We start from the raw sequence: 17,072 nt of genomic DNA, 5'->3' as shown, positions 1-17,072 counted from the left end.
CTTTCTCATTCTGGCTTTACAAAACTACTGTTATAACTGGAGATCCACTCTATTAATTACCATTCATTTCACTTGGATGGGATAAATGCAGAGCACAAGCTTCAAGCATGGGACACTATACTTGACTACGTCACGTCACTTTCTGTATATAAAGCTAGAGCAAAATTATTGTTAATAATCATAAAACCTTCACAGAGACCATTCCATTTGGTTAATTTTTCTCTCTCTCTCTCTCTCTCTCTATATATATATATATATAATACAGAGAGAGAGAGAGAGAGAGAGAGAGAGAGAGAGAGAGAGAGAGATGTAGTAAAGTATCCCAATGTACATACTTCAAAACCTAGTATTAGAATTATTATATTTTTAGATGGCAAAATCAAGCATGTGCATTTTTAAGAAAATTACAACTCAGTTTTGTATGGTACCTGTTTTATTTTTATTATCCATTCATCTTTGTTTGTTTATTTGTTTATTTATGATATGATGACTTGGATGATGTCACTAGCATTGCATGCACAAAAATTCACTGTAATAACAGGCCCTCAAATATTAAGAGGTTTTGGCTATACTGTATGTCATAATTCATAAATATCTCTTTAATCAATCTTTTTAATTGTGTCTTTGTTTGATTTATACATTATTATTTGTTGCCATTATATTCTTAAGGTGTGTTACATGTACCATTGTACAGCTAATGTTTGAAGGTAAAATCATTTCGGTTGGAATCCACGCAATAGTGAACTTTGTGACTTCTAAACTCCAAGAGAACACGTGTAACATTAATTTAATATCACATTTCTGCATTTTCATTAGCTATTGCTTGTCAAAAGTCAAATCCTTTAAATGTGTTACACAGTTATTACACAAGTACTGAAAAACAAAAACAAATTCAGAGGCTGTATATTTAAATACTTTGTGTATTTGTGTTATTTAAAGGTTTCGGTCCAGTGTCTGGATGATCCATATGGAGTTAATGGTGTGATGGTGTATGGAGATGAATCCTATGGTATGACCTCAGGATGTATCCCAGATGTGACTGGCTACGATCAATACCTAGCTAGGTAGGTCTATAAAATTAATTTAAGAAATTAATCTGATGTATGCTAACTCTAGTAGTACCATGATGCATTGCAAACAGTTCTCGTTTGTTTAAAGGAACGTTTTATCTAAAAATAACAACTTGCTGAGATTTTACTCATCCTCAGGTCATCAAATTTGTAAATGAATTTGATTCTTCATCAGAACAGAGTTTGAGAAATTTCGCATTACAACACTTGCTCAGTGAAGGATCTTCTGCTCATTCAGACGGCACCCATTCACTGCAATGTAATGGATAGAGGACGCATATTTTATAGCTTGAAGCAGTTTGAAGATAAAAACATCTTGACCGCTTTTCACTTCATAAGACATGAGTGTGGATTATAGTAATGTTTTTATCAGCTGTTTGGACTCTCATTCTGACGGCACCCATTGACTGCAGAAGATCCACCTGTGAGCAAACTATGTAATGCAGAATTTCTCCAAATCTGTTTTGATGAGCTAACAATCTCCTCTACATCTTGGATGAAGTTTTCTGCAAATTTTCATTTTTGGACGAACTATTTCTTTACAGGCTTTAGGGTGGGTTCCACAATAAGATAGAAATCTAGGAGTGCAGTCTATGCTAATTTCTACTTATTTGTTTTCTGAAACTTTGTTTTCCATGGAATGGAATTAGTGGATTTAATTAATAAATCTATTTTCTATTTGCAACAGACGTGGAAATGACTTTAGTGCTGGAGTCGTTAATGCACACAATCTTAATGATGGTAAGATTTTCATTTATTTATCTGTAAATTTTCTAATGACTTGAGAAACATCATCTAATGAGCTCTTAAATTAATCATCTCAAGTGTACCAGATGTCTGTTCACTATCTATTTGTAATGAACACTTTATCTGCTCCAATTCAGCTCAAGCATCTCCTCAAATGCTTCCAGTGAATGTTTCAGTGACCATATCTGGTATGACGTCCCCAATGAACACTCGTAACCAACTAGGAGGTCATCACATGGACCCATATTTCACTGATGGTGAGACATTGGATCTATTTTGTTTTTCTGCTAAGAAATATAAGATTAAGGGCTACCAAATTCAGACTAACTGCATTATGGCACATTATCCAATGATGAAACAAATGCACTGATTGGTTCTCCTGGTTGGCTGCAGGTTATGCATTAGCACCTGTTTATGGATGGGGAGCAGGGGCGTCGGACTGGGGGTAAAACCAGTAATGATTACCAGGGCCCCAAAGGAAGAGGAGGGCCCTTGAAAAGTCTGGAATATATATTTTCAATGGGTCGGGGGGCATTAGGACTGCCTATGCATAGGGCCCGGGATCTTGTGCAGCACCCCTGATGGGGAGGGAACAGGTATCAGCTTTGGGATAGAGATGAACAACACGAGGAGGAAGAGGGGGATTTGCGTCTTAAAAAGAAAGCAGGAAAAGATCCCGCCATTCTGGTCATTAGAAGTGCCAAAGATCTGATGAGCGTGTAAACAAATAAATAAACAATTGTTATTCCAATGCATTCATATGAATTTGTCTGTGCTTTCTTCTGTTTGGTTTGCATATTCTTAAGGTACAGTCACATTTACTGTTTGGTGAATGGTTGCATTTGAATTGTTGTTTCCCCATGCAGATTTGGTACTACCAAACTGACTTCTGAGTTGTGCTTCAAACATCTTCGCTAACAAAATAAGCTGCTTTTTTCATGATACTAATTATCAACTGCAGAGTTAAGAGCAGTTCATAACAACAACGATAACTATAATGATATCTAATAATATGAGAAAAGAGAAGATCAAACCACGACTTTAACAAAAAGGACATTGAAGAACGATATCGTTCGAATAACAATCGAGATGTGTTTTTTTTTTTTTTACATAACTGATGTTGTGGGTGTTTCATTAAGCAAACTCTTCCCATTTAATTTAATTTCATTAAACTTCTTACCTTTTGGAGAGATGGTATCACGTTGATCTGCGTGCAGCGGTTCTTGACAGATAAAACAGTTCTTGATGCGGACAACTCTGATTTTCTGCATAATGATACATTTAAAAAGTTAACGACCAAACGGATATTTATAAAAGTTTACATTGATTTTGCAGATGAAATATAACATATATCAGATTAAATAAACATAATTTTACCAGGTTAAATGTTGAGTGCTCAACTCAAACCCACTTAACTTAAACACGCGCATTCGCCATGTCTGTAGTTTGTTTGTTTGTAGTTCTCAACCGAATAATTCGTTATAGTGCATTGTATCGTGGGTATCTTTAGAGTGTGCACGGATCCACAATTAAAAATTCGACCTGAAATATTAGACCATCCGGGGACTTCTGTTGTACTCTTTTGAGGTCTTGGCTCAACAGGTTTACCGCATTGGTGCCGCTAGCGGCGCTGTTACAACATGTCACTTCTCTTCTTCGTGGATGTTCATTGAACTACACGGATCGACACAGATCCACTGACGTGTTTACATTCTCATTTATGTGCTAAAATTACATTTGCTCCTTTTAACAATGAGGCGTAATCCGAGTAACGTTAAGCGTTGAGTTTCATTCATCAAAAACTGTACAGCGTTCAAAACAGTTAAGAGGAAGGGTTTTTTTTCCTTCTCGGGCATCCTCATCTGCAGCATGGATCGCCTCGCGTCTTTTGGAAGTAAGTAACAAAACACCGTTACACCGTTTAGCAAATCACAGATTTGTTATTCAAGGGAAGGTAACTACCTAAAGTACCTAAATGAGAAGAAGAAACGACATTCGTTAAAGAATTTTATGTGTGACTAACAAAAAAAATCATCTGATACATATAACGTTAGGTAACTTACTGTTATTTATTTATTTGTTTATTTATTTATTTTCGGAGCAAAGCATAATGATTACTTTACATTTTTTACATGATTTACAGAAGAAACTCATTAAAATGTAATTCAGTGTAACGATAGTTCATATTACCAAAATCTTGTCGTGCGTGTTAGAACAATAATCATTTGATGATATTTAAAGACTATTTATGATGTTTAACCATTGATGTTTAGCCTTGTTTAGTCCTTAGCCTTCTTCAAGAATCGGCTAAAACCCATCTTTATTTGACCCTCTAACTTTAGCACTCACTATTCTTATTCTGTTCTTAAAAAAAAAAAAATCTAACTAGCTTTCTAATATTTTTATACTCTATCTGTTTTCTTTTCATTTATTATACAATAAACAAAAGCAAAATAAAAAAGACCTCTAACACTAGCTTGCTCTATTCTTTTTATATTCTGTCCGTTTTCTTTTTTTAATATTATTTAAAAGCCCTTTCTACTTCCACTGTCCTCATTTGTAAGTCACTTTGGATTAAAGCTTCTGCTAAATGACTAAATTTAAAATGTAAATATATTTAAGGATCACAGTGCAGCCCACAAAAACTAACTCACTGTCATTTTAAATATTAAATATAAATTTAAAGTGTCAGTAAAGACTTATATTCTTACAAAAGGTTTCTATTTTGAATAAATGCTGTTGTGTTTATCTTTTTATTCATCAAAGAATCCTGAAAAAGTATCACAAGTTCCAGTTTCTATCATTGATAATAAATCAGCATATTAGATTAATTTCTGAAGGACCATGTGACACCAAAGACGGATACTGTGAATTCAGCTTTGATCACGGCAATTAATTATATTTGTGTACATATATAATGTATATAATATTAACTACTGTTAAAAAACAAAATGTATTTATTTTGAGCAACACATTTTTTAATCGTCCGAATGTTTATATTTCTGTTTACATTAATGTTATCCTTCAATAATAACTTTACAGCTGTAATGTAACTCTATTTTATTAACACTTTTATTAAAATGATGCCGTATCATCTGTATTCTGCAGATAACGACCTCTGTGACCTATTAATCAGCCAAATGCAATCAAATGCTTCTGTCATGTACTGTGATGTGAAGTACTGTTGGCATGTTTTTGGGACAGGACAGAGGTCTGTTGAAATGATAGCTTCGTTCTGTAACTGTCTCCTCAGATGATCCTTTCGATAAGCCTCCCTGTCGAGGATGTTCCTCGTATCTAGTGGAGCCTTACGTTAAATGTGCTGAATGTGGACCGTCACCTTTCCTCTTGTGTCTGCAGGTGGGTCTCTGGATTGAGGATCTCCTCACTGTCGGACTGCATGAATCAAATATGATGTTCTATCTCTTTTCATGTGTACGATATGATTGAATCTTTCTGTTGCAGTGCTTTACTAGAGGATACGAGTATAAAAAGCACCAGAGTGACCACAAGTATGAAATCATGGTAAAGAGAGCAGTTTGAATTGAAATGATGGCACTGAATCTAAAAGGTTTTTAAATGAGACATTTCCTTTGATCTGCTTTCTTCCAGACGTCTGATTTCCCCGTGTTAGAGCCTGGCTGGACTGCGCAGGAGGAGATGGCTCTGTTAGAGGCCGTCATGGACTGTGGTTTTGGGAACTGGTCAGTACAGATCCTTGCCTCATATACTATTCTACTAGGACTCAGGGATTCTGCTCATAAAGTTCATAAAGTCATGGCATTAAATGTTGCATGCATTGTTAAAAATAAATATCTTTATATTTTCCAATACAAACAAACATCCTTAAATCAAGATATATTTATTTACATTCATTCATTTAGCAGACGCTTTTATCCAAAGCCACTTACAGATGAGGAAATGTATTATTATTTTATTATTTATTATTTGAAATGCAAAATGAACATATTACATTTTTTTTTAATTGAACAAAATTTGAGTTTATGCTTAGAATATGAACTAGCATCTGTCAGCGGGGTATGAAAATTAGGTTTTCTTTTCAATTATGAAAATATTCTGAGCCCATTGGTAGATTTTTTGTTCTTGTTTTAATCATAATCTCACTTCATTTTGATAAATTTGACAGAGAAATTCTTGTTTTTGTCAATTTGCATGTCAATTAAATGTATCTTGATTTCAGAATTAAGAACCTGTGGAAACTCTAATTTATATATTTTTGATCAAATATGTGACCAGTGTTGTTGTTTACTAAAACTATTACAATTGCTTTAGTTAATTGAAATATTAGCATTGGAAGTAAGTACCTTGTTGTACCTAAATGTGAAAAAACTGCTTTGGAGTATTTAAAAAACCATAGTTTATGAATGCAGTAATCATATGTTTAATAAAATGTATGACTTAAGTTTTTCTTATTGTAAACTATATATATATATATATATATATATATATATATATATATATATATATATATATATATATAATTTTTTTTTGTATATATAATTGTTATTTTTATGAAATTGTAATCAAATTATTGCAAATATTACATGAAAACTTAAATGAGAATTAGAAATGTTGCCTTTGAATAAAATAAGTTCAAACTGAAGTACAAAAATTACTAAAATAAAATAAAAAATTAACTAAAGCTGACTATAATTATGAAAAAAAAGACAAAACTACTAAAACTTAAAGTGAACACTAATAATATAAAAGTAAAAGCTAGTTCAAAAATATGAACAAATGCTGAATATACATAATAATAAATAACACTGTGTAATGATATTAAAAACTCCATACTCATCAGGAAGAAGGAGGCGGGAACCGGCGCACAATCAAAAATCACTTTAATATTCAAAAATAAACAAAACAGCGCACAAATAAAAGCCAAAATATAAAATAATGTCCCAGGTCTGGTCCTCTCTCATCCTTCACGGTCGTCGCTCCAGTTTTATATCCTTCCATCTTCTACGTGGGACTCGATACCGGCGGTGGGGCACAGGTGTAGCTCATCTCCAATCACTACCACTATCACTATCACTATCACACACTGCTAATGACAGATCTGTCTGTTTCTTCAGGCAGGACGTGGCTTACCAGATGCGCACCAAAACCAAAGAAGAGTGTGAAGGACACTACATGAAGAACTTCATCAACAATCCTCTGTTCTCCTCCGCTCTGCTCAATCTCAGACAGATGCAAGATCATCTGTCCTGGACAGCAGACACAGCCATTCCCTTTAAGCGTAAGTGAGCTCCAGAATCAAGCTACTCTTTAAATATTAGAGGTGCTCCGATCACGATCGGCCGATCGTTAATGCGCATCTCGTCAGTAAAGCCGGTTCTCTAATCAGCGGTTAATTCCATCAGGTGCGTGATTTCACATAGAGCAGCTGTTACTACACAGAGCCGTTGTTAACTGAGAAGATGCGCCAAAAAACGCTGAAAATGAAGTGGATTTGCGCATCGTCTCTATTAACAACGGCTCTGTGTAGTAACAGCTGCTCTATGCGAAATCACGCACCTGATGGAATTAACCGCTGATTAGAGAACCGGCTTTACTGACGAGATGCGCATTAACGATCGGCCGATTGTGATCAGAGCACCCCTATTAAATATATACACATACAAGCTTTGAACTGATTTCTAATCGGTCTAATAAAATGGCATTAAATTGATACTATAGTAACAGATACATTTAAGGATATTTTTAACACCCTCTTCACTGTCATCCTCGTTTAATACTTATAATGAGCATCATGCACAGTCCCCTGTATTCAGTCTGGCCAAGAGTCGAGCTTGTCAGACAAATTGGTTTAGTTCGATCAGACCATCTTTTCTGCAGGAAATCAGTTTTTGTTCTAATGTGTTGTTCATTCATCGTGACTGTTTGTGTTTGTCATCGTGGTCCCAGCAGCCCCTGCAGGCATTGATTCATCACACTTTGGCCAGACAGAAGAACAGCATGAACACTAGATGGGATTGTCTGGTTTATTTAGTTTTTAAGGCAAATAAACACACAGAGACCGTTCTACGATATTGAAACTGCGACGATTGATGTTTGATTATAGTATATAAATACCTTTTTAGACAGCAGTAGTCAAAGGCTTTGTCTTGTGTCTCTTTCAGCCACTGATGATCCTCCCAGGCCTTCTTTCGACTCTCAGGTGTCCAGAGATATGGCTGGATACATGCCGGCTCGAGCTGACTTCATGGAGGTGAGGGATCTATGCTTAATGTGCCGTCTGTTGGAAACAAATCCTTCTGTACATTGTTCAGATCAACCCCTTTCTCTCTTTTTGCCTCTATGTAAAATAAGGAGTTTGATAATTATGCAGAATGGGATTTGAAAGATATCGACTTTGTTGATGATGACTCTGATATTCTTCACGGTATGTAGCAACAAGCCACAATATGAAGTCAGCAAAACATAAAAAAAGAATTATAGATAGATATATGCTGATTTGTCATTAACTTCTGTTGACTATTTTTCCAGCACTGAAGGTTGCAGTAGTTGACATATATCACTCCAGACTTAAAGAGAGACAAAGAAGAAAAAAGTAAGTAGGAAAACCTGCTGTACTGCCATTGAAAAACCACTCGAGGGCCTCGTTTGACTATTTAATTCAACCTCAAATTGTAGCATTCCTTATATTTCCTTTTAAAAATGTTTCTCAGTGAACAAAATATGTGACCCTGGACCACAGATCGCTGGGGGATATTCGTAGCAATAGCAAACAATACATTGTATGGGTCAAAATGATTGATTTTTCTTTTATGCCAAAAATGATTAGGATATTAAGTAAAGATCATGTTGCATGAAGATATTAAGTAAAGTTCCTACCGTTAATATATTAAAACTTAATTTTTGATTATGTTATGCATTGCTAAGAACTTAATTTGGACAACTTTAAAGACAGTTTTCTCAATATTTAGATTTTTTTGCACCCTCAGGTTCCAGATTTTCAAATAGTTGCATCTCGGCCACATATTGTCATATCCTAACTAAGCTTATTTATTCAGCTTTTATTTCGTGTGTGACTCTTGAGTCAAAATTCTCAAAATTTACATAATGGGACCCTGGACCACGAAAACAATCTTAAGTGTCAATTTTTCGAAATTGAGATTTATGCATCATATGAAAGCTGAATCAATAAGTTTTCCTTTGATGTAGGTTTATTAGGATCGTTGTCCAAATGAAGTTCTTAGAGATGTATATTACTAATAAAAAATAAAGTTTTCATACATTTATGGTAGGATATTTACTACATATCTTCATGGAACATAATCTTTACTTAATATCCTAATGATTTTTGGCATAAAAGAAAAATAAATCGATAATTTTGACCCATACAATGTATTGTTGGCTTTTGCTACAAATATCCCCCAGAAGGTTTTGTGGTCTATGGTCACATCTACTGTACTGTTATAATAACTACTAATTGAAGAAGCGAATCGAATTATCACGTGCAGATTCTGTCATTTCACACTGAGTTCAGATGAGTTCAACATCTGGTGTGTTAAAATGTAACCTGATCCATAGCAACTGATCAGCCAGCCTGATTTTCTCTAGCACAAACACAAACAGCTCTTAATGAGCCCACACAACATCTGAGACCAGCGCACCAAACACACACACACACACACACACCACGGATGAGATGCTTTTAATAAAGCATAGCCCTCAGCTCATAATGCCAAGCGTCGTCAAATAAGCAGCAAACCAAGGCTGTGCATTACAGTCATTTTACCACGGTTATGTCATGTTTATTGTCTTCCCAATGCAATCATCTGTGAAATAACAGCATCTGTAGATTATGTAAATAATAGACTGTACATGATTTAGTACAGTTCATAACATAAACTGTATTTACAAATGTTGTGAAGTCATTGTAATGCACAGCCTCAAGTTATGTGTTGCTTAAATGAAACTATGATAAATTGAGGTTTAAAAAGTTGCATTTAGTAGTAATTATTACAATAAACAAATAATCTGCTAATAGTAATATACAGAGGTACCAAAAACTATAAATGTGACTAGGGACCACAAAACTAGTCTTAAATCAATGGGGTATATTTTAAGCAATAGCCACAAAAAAAAAAATAATTATAGAATTTTCTTCTATGCCAAAAATCATTAGGATATTTAGTAAATTTCCTACCATAAATATATCAAAACGTAATTTTTGATTAGTAGTATGCATTGCTAAGAATTCATTTGGACAAATTTAAAGGCAATTTTCTCATTATTTAGATTTTTTTAGCACCCTCAGATTACAATTTTCAAATAGTTGTAGCTCGGCTAAATATTGTCCGATCACCTTTTATATGATGTATAAAAAAATTTACTCTCAAGACTGGTTTTGTGGTCCAGGGTCACAAATATATGTGTGTATAAATTATTTTATTTTTTTTAACAAAAATACAGTACTAAAATAGTAATATTTGTAAATAAAACTAGTGTCTATTTTAATGTTTTTGATTTGCAGAAACTGTGGTACATTTTCAGGATTTAAAAGAATGACTGCATTTATTTGAATTAGAAATCTTATGTAATAACAATATAATAATATGTCTTACTCATTTATTTAATCAAATGTCTAGTTGCTAAATAAGGTAATAAAAAAAAACATCCTTCACAATCTATTACATATAGATATATATATATATATATATATCATACACACTTGAATATACTTCGAGCCAGATCAGTTTTATAATCATCTATTTGAGGATCATTAGTCATTAGATCATTAGAAATGTGTCAACTGTTGTCTTTCAGGATCATTCGAGACCACGGCCTCATCAACCTACGCAAGTTTCAGAGTAAGACGAGATCTTTTTTTTTTAAACATGGTGTTGTGCATCATATTAGCCAAACTCTTATGCCATCTCTTATACTCTGTTGTGTATGTGAGGTGGTAAAGTAGGTTCACCATGCAGGTTATGAGCTGGTCGGTTACAATGCACAGAAGTTGCTGGCACACCTCCAATAACACGAGCCATCTCTGCCAAATCCTGGAATACTGCAATGGCAGATCAACACTGATCCCAGAGCTGTTTCACCAGCTGTGATTGCTCCCCTCTGAATAGTTTGGAACATAAAATCAACCGATTTCAATAAGAACACGCTTATCCAATCATTTCCTCTTTGCGTGCAGGGGGAAAAGAAGCATGGAAATCCAATCAGGTTTGCGTGTTTTGCAGAGACGTATTGAGTGTTTGTGATGTGAGGAGTTGTTTTTATTTATCTGTGGGCTCCCAGCCACCCTCCTCGTCTCCCTGCGCTCTCGAGACAAAAGCGAGGCGATAGTTACCATGGAACTGCAGCCTTGTTGTCATGGAGACTGCGGGAAAGTGTGTGTGTATTGCGAGTGATAATGGAAGCAGCGGCCAAGACCTGGTGGCTCACAGCGGTGTTGGTTTATCCCCGACCGCTTGACCTGGCTGTGCACACACCGGCCGGACTCGTGTCCCATCAGCCACTGCTGCACGGAGGGCACTGATATTGTAGTTTGATACATCTTGACTGATTTTTGTAGAGTGTGTGTTTCTGGGTAACATCTCGGCAAGCTAGCATTGGCAGATATCACACCTCACACTCACCCACATAGAGCTTTCTCTCTCTCTCTCTCTCTCTCTCTCTCGCGCGCTCCGTAGAGAGAGAGAGATGGCATGCATTTATTTGTTTCATTAAAGTTTGAAAAAATAGCAAGTTAAAGGTACAAATTTGACCAAATATGGATGAGTGCCATGTGTTTTTATTATTTTAAGGGTGCTGTTATCTTGGCGAACGTGCTAATGTCAAACTCCATTGGAAACTATTGTGATTAGAGTTTCCTGTGTTGTTTGTGTGACGGTGCTGTTTGCCAAATCAGTCACTTAGAAGGTGCATATGCAGACAAGAAGGTTGTTTAGAACAGACCCAGTGTTTTGTTGACCCCATCAAACTGATTTTGTGCGTCTGTTGTGTTGTCAGTTTTAGAGAGGCGGTATCCCAAGGAAGTGCAGGACCTTTATGATGTCATGAGGCGCTTTGCACGTGTGGCGGGACCCATAGAGCACGACAAGTTCATCGAGAGTCACACCTGTGAGTATTCATCTCTTGTTCGACACCCTGGATGTATATGATGTCATTATTTTGGTTTATATATACTAGAGTCGACTGTCTAGTTTTCTTTCTCAGCTGACACAGGGTCAGTCCAGTCCTTTTTTGTGGTTTGATAATTGTGTGTATGTCCGTTGGGGTTAGATAAACAAGATCCTATGTCATTCACCAGCGCTGAGTCTGAGGCAGTAGTTTGAATCAGGGTCAGAAGTTCACCGCTCCATCTGCTCTGTCTCTCTCTCTCTCTCTCTCTCTCTCTCTCTCTCTCTCTCTCACGCACTCGTTCTCAGTGGAGTTTGAGCTGAGGAGGGAGATCCGCAGACTGCAGGAGTACAGGAGAGAGGGAATACAGTCCTTCTGTGGTAAGATGCACGCTCGCTCAGAAGTGTATCATTGGAGTTAGTCTGAATGAAAATGAGTTAAAAGGCAGAGTTCACCCAAAAAATGAAAATTTGCTGTTAATTCGCTCACCCTCAGGCCATTCGAGATGCAGGAGACTTTTTTTTCAGCTGAAACCGTCATCTTTGATGTGCCCAACAGTAACTCCAGTCACAGCTAAAGTACTAGTGTATATGATCCTATGATGCATGTTTTTGCAAACTAATTCAGCCCTCCAGTTCCTCCAACAGTCACTGAACTGAGGAAACAACCCTGACTCGGACCAGGATTGATGAGCTGCTGATATGAGCGTGCGTGAACCGAACACTTGAATGAAAGAGGGTTAATGCTATCCCATGGTTTATGGAAAATGGTGACGCGATCTTGAATAGTTAATTCACTTTAAATGCTTTAGACATGTAAAACATCTGCGTCATTATTATTGGGTGCTTTAATAATATAATTGCGTATGCGGTACGTCATTGTGTGACTATGCAAACAAATTGGTGAATCTGTTAATTGAGCCAGTTTATTATAACGAACTGTCGCAAAGAACCAGTTTGCGGAAAATAATTGCCTGAGGCTATGGATTACTGTTGTAAATAATGTTTAGTTTCTTGCACAGAACCATCATTTTGCTTTACAAGTCCTCAAAATATCATCAGGAGGCATGGGTATTAGTTTTGTGGTGCCTGAAATGCTGTTTGTGACTCTTAAAAACGCCGGTAGATATTGACCTACCTTTTATGAATCACCAAGGACAACGGTTTCAGCTAAAAAAAAAGATATTTTTCCATTTTACTGAAGAAAAAAGTCAGCTGCATCTTGGGTGGCCTGAGGCTGGGTAAATGAACAGCAAATGTAAAAAAAAAAAAAATCCTTTAAATTTAAGCACAGTCAGCAAGTGAGAAATAACAGATCTATCTGAATATGGTCCATACTGTCTACAGTCAGCTTTTTGTTCTTGCTCATAAGATAAGAGCTTTGTTCAGAGCTGATCTGACATCTGTCATCTGGCCTGCAGGTGCTAAAGTGTACGAGAGAGTCAAACGCATGCGAGAGGACGAGCGCAGGAAGAGGAACATGCTGTGTGACATCCTGCAGTACATTCATGATGCTCGTGCGTGCCAGAAGTGGCTCCAAAACCAGGCTGCCATGTAACTCTCTATACTACTACTTTTTTTTATTAAATCATAAAATACAATAACACTGTAATAATGGTTTTCTATTTTAATATATTTTAAAATATAGTTTATTCCTGTCATGGTGAATTTTCAGCATCATTCCTCCAGTCTTCAGTGTCACATGATCCTTCAGAAATCATTCTGATTTGCTGATGTTGATAGCTTTTTTCAGGTTTCTTTGAATTGAAAGTCCAAAAGAACAGCATAACAGCATTTATTAAAAAAATAAATCTTTGGTATGTCCTCGCTGAATAAAAGTTTCTTTAAAAAAAACAACAACAACGAAAAATGAATGAAAGAAAAATCATATTTACCCCAAACTTTTGAACAGTATTGTATAATAATAGACACATAAAAAAATGTTAAAAGAACATTTTTTTATTGCTGCCATGCAAGCACTTCTGTTTCTTTCTAGCATACATTCATATGCTGTTTATTAGTATCACGTGTATGATTCAAGTTTCTTTCTGCCCGCTGGTCCTCAGTGTGTTCTCTTCAAACACCTTGTGGGTATTTGGCTCTCTGTTAGTTTGTGTTTTTGTAGCTCCAGCAGTAGTTTCACAAAAGTTGGTGTAGGTATTGAGCAAAAGTAGACAAAGTAAAAGTGAATGATGAATCAGGCGCTCTATTAATACTTTATTTTGCTGAGAAGCCCATGAGCCCCAGCCAGCCTTTCAGAGATGTGATAATGGTTTTTCTTAACTAAAGCAGCTGTTGGCTGACTGTGTTTCTCTCTCGCAGTGATGCTGGAATCACCCCTGTGGTCACTACTATCACTACCTCAGGTACAGTGCTGCTTATTTCCTCCGTTTTTCACACAATGCCTCCTCTCCTCCATTCAAGTCTCTTTTTGCAATCTTAGTGATGTCCTCTTCAGCCGTGAAGCCGCAGGCTCAAACACATTAATCTATTCTGTGAGATGCACCGCTGTAAATGCGCAACAAACTCTTTGTACTTCTCATGTACTTACACATTTTGGCTTTTTGTCACTTCACTGCACAACTAGGACATATTTGAATGCATATGAATCTGATCAGTCTCTTTGTCTTTATCTGAACATTCAAGCATTTTTGGATTTTGCTTAATAAGTTGGGAGAGTAGTTTATTTTTATCAGTAATCATATTTTAAATCAATTTATTGAAATCCCCATTTCTCATTACTTAGGGTTAGGTTAGGGTTAATAACAAAGTATTAATTATTAATACCTCTAATTTTAAAGCAGATGTTGAGCAGGAAGTGCTTGTTAAAATATGACAATTAGTTATCCTCACCAAAACATGCATTGTTGAGATATATATATATAATACAGGTGCTTCTCAATAAATTAGAATGTCATGAAAAAGTTCATTTATTTCAGTAATTCAACTCAAATTGTGAAACTCGTGTATTAAATACATTCAGTGCACACAGACTGAAGTAGTTTAAGTCTTTGGTTCTTTTCATTGTGATGATTTAGGATCATATTTAACAAAAATCTCAACAAATTAGAATATTTCATAAGACCAATTAAAAAAAAATATGGTGAATTGTTGGCCTTCTGGAAAGTGTGTTAATTTACTGTACATGTACTCAATACTTGGCAGGGGCTCCTTTTGCTTTAATTACTGCCTCAATTTCGGCGTGGCATGGAAGCGATCAGTTTGTTTGGTGGCTCTTGATGCCTTGATCCCAGCATCAGTCCATTTCTTGTGAAGTTCACTCAAATTCTTGAATCAGTTTTGCTTGACAATCCTCATATGACTGCGGTTCTCTCGGTTGGTTGTGCATCTTTTTCCTTCCACTCAACTTTCTGTTAACATACTTGGATACAGCACTCTGTGAACAGCCAGCTTCTTTGGTAATGAATGTTTGTGGCTTACCCTCCTTGTGAAGGGTGTCAATGATTGTCTTCTGGACAACTGTCAGATCAACAGTCTTCCCCATGATTGTGTAGCCCAGTGAACCAAACTGAGAAATCATTTTGAAGGCTCAGGAAACCTTTGCAGGTGTTTTGAGTTGATTAGCTGATTGGCATATCACCATATTCTAATTTGTTGAGATAGTGAATTGGTGGGTTTTTGTTAAAAGTGAGCCAAAATCATAATTAAAAGAACCAAAGCCTTAAACTACTTCAGTCTGTGTGCATTGAATTTATTTAATACACAAGTTTCACAATTTGAGTTGAATTACTGAAATAAATGATTAAAATTGTTTCTTGATTTAAGGCTCTAATAATAAAAAATACAACTATAATATTAAGTATTATTATTATTATTACGGAACAGTGTTTAATACGAAGTACCTTCATGAGAAATTAATTAAAATATTTTTTATAATACAACGATTTTCATAATCTTGATAATAATTGTATAATTAGTAGTAGTAGTAAAAAGAAGAAGAACAAGAAAACTATTCAATTCATTGTTAACCATTTACTATTAACTAATGATTAACTATGACTTTGGCCTCAATAAACTCCAAATTTTCTGTTTATGTATAGTCAGTAAGTTAGTTGATAAGTTTAGGTCTGGACTAGGATCAAGGGATCTACAATATATAATCAAGAGGAACAAGGCATTTATATGTGCTTTATAAGAACTAATAAACAGCCAATATGCCAGTTATACAAGCAAATATCCAACTTTTAATAGTGAGGCTTGGTCTAAACTAAAATGTTTCCATGTTCTTTTTTTGAATGCAGCACAACTTAGAAACCGTGGGAAAATCATTGCTAATGCACAGTCCCGTGGCTTATTGCTTTGCTCAGTTATTTGCTAAATGATATCCTGCAACACATCTGTTGCTAACGGTTCTTGATGAGGAGAATCTGAACGGTCTCAATCATCTGATCCACAGGCAGAAAAAGCGCACCTCCTCTCAACCTAACAGGACTTCCTGGCACAGACAAACTCAATGAGAGAGAAAAAGAGGTTTGGAAATCTTGATTTTGCTTCTAGCACGAGCTCATTTCAAAGACATCTGCCTCATTGATGTGATATAATAGATCCTAAACGATTCTCTCATCATCTCCCTCAGCTATGTCAGGTGGTTCGTCTGGTGCCTGGGGCGTATCTGGAGTACAAACAGGCCCTGATGAACGAGTGCCGGCGGCAGGGGGGTCTACGGCTGGCCCAGGCCCGATCGCTCATCAAGATAGATGTCAACAAGACACGCAAAATCTATGATTTTCTTATCAAAGAGGGCTACATCAATAAGGCTTAGTGGTGATTGAACTGCTGCAAGGACATCTGATAGATGAAGAATCATATTCGTTGTGGATCATTCATGTTGAGAGAGAGCAATGAGAGATGACAGATTTGAAGTGCACCGGTTCGATGTGTTTTTTCTTTACTGATCTGCACCTGATTGTTTTTGAGTGCTTCTTTAAAGCTGTGTTTAGGTCTATATAAGCTGAGAGTTGTGTCTAAAGACTGCTGCTGTTTGCACCCAGGAGAATCTGATTACATGTCACTGTAATATCAAGAAATCATTGTTCACTGGCCCTTAAAACTGTCAATTAATTTTAGAATTCTAGACCAGGTCTGTAAAGAACGTTTGAATCACAAAATCAATATAGAAATAAGAAATGTA

General features: G+C 36.0%; 1 protein-coding gene across 1 annotated transcript; it reads left to right on the top strand.

Annotated features, from left to right (window-relative positions):
• Window positions 1-3,431: 3,431 nt before the first annotated feature.
• On the top strand, window positions 3,432-17,072 carry LOC128029352 (transcriptional adapter 2-alpha-like). The gene is made up of 15 exons (XM_052617110.1): window positions 3,432-3,711; window positions 5,071-5,177; window positions 5,283-5,342; window positions 5,430-5,521; window positions 6,914-7,077; window positions 7,961-8,049; window positions 8,151-8,223; window positions 8,328-8,391; window positions 10,614-10,657; window positions 11,811-11,921; window positions 12,230-12,301; window positions 13,342-13,474; window positions 14,243-14,286; window positions 16,338-16,411; window positions 16,518-17,072. Exons 1-15 carry the CDS (start codon window positions 3,687-3,689, stop codon window positions 16,701-16,703), a joined length of 1,338 nt encoding a protein of 445 aa, XP_052473070.1. The 5' UTR covers window positions 3,432-3,686; the 3' UTR covers window positions 16,704-17,072.

This window comes from Carassius gibelio, chromosome A15 (genome assembly GCF_023724105.1).
Source record: "Carassius gibelio isolate Cgi1373 ecotype wild population from Czech Republic chromosome A15, carGib1.2-hapl.c, whole genome shotgun sequence".
In the NCBI taxonomy this organism is placed as follows: Eukaryota; Metazoa; Chordata; class Actinopteri; order Cypriniformes; family Cyprinidae; genus Carassius; species Carassius gibelio.
The sequence above is the reverse complement of the archived record's forward strand: the minus strand, read 5'-3'. Positions and strand labels throughout refer to the sequence as shown.

What these genes read in the sequence shown, in the direction of transcription:
- LOC128029352 (XM_052617110.1), top strand. Translation starts at nt 3,687, where the DNA reads ATGGATCGCCTCGCGTCTTTTGGAA. An exon ending in CACAGCCATTCCCTTTAAGC is followed by an intron (nt 7,078 to 7,960) that starts GTAAGTGAGCTC and finishes TGTCTCTTTCAG; the next exon opens with CCACTGATGATCCTCCCAGG. An exon ending in CTCCAAAACCAGGCTGCCAT is followed by an intron (nt 13,475 to 14,242) that starts GTAACTCTCTAT and finishes TCTCTCTCGCAG; the next exon opens with TGATGCTGGAATCACCCCTG.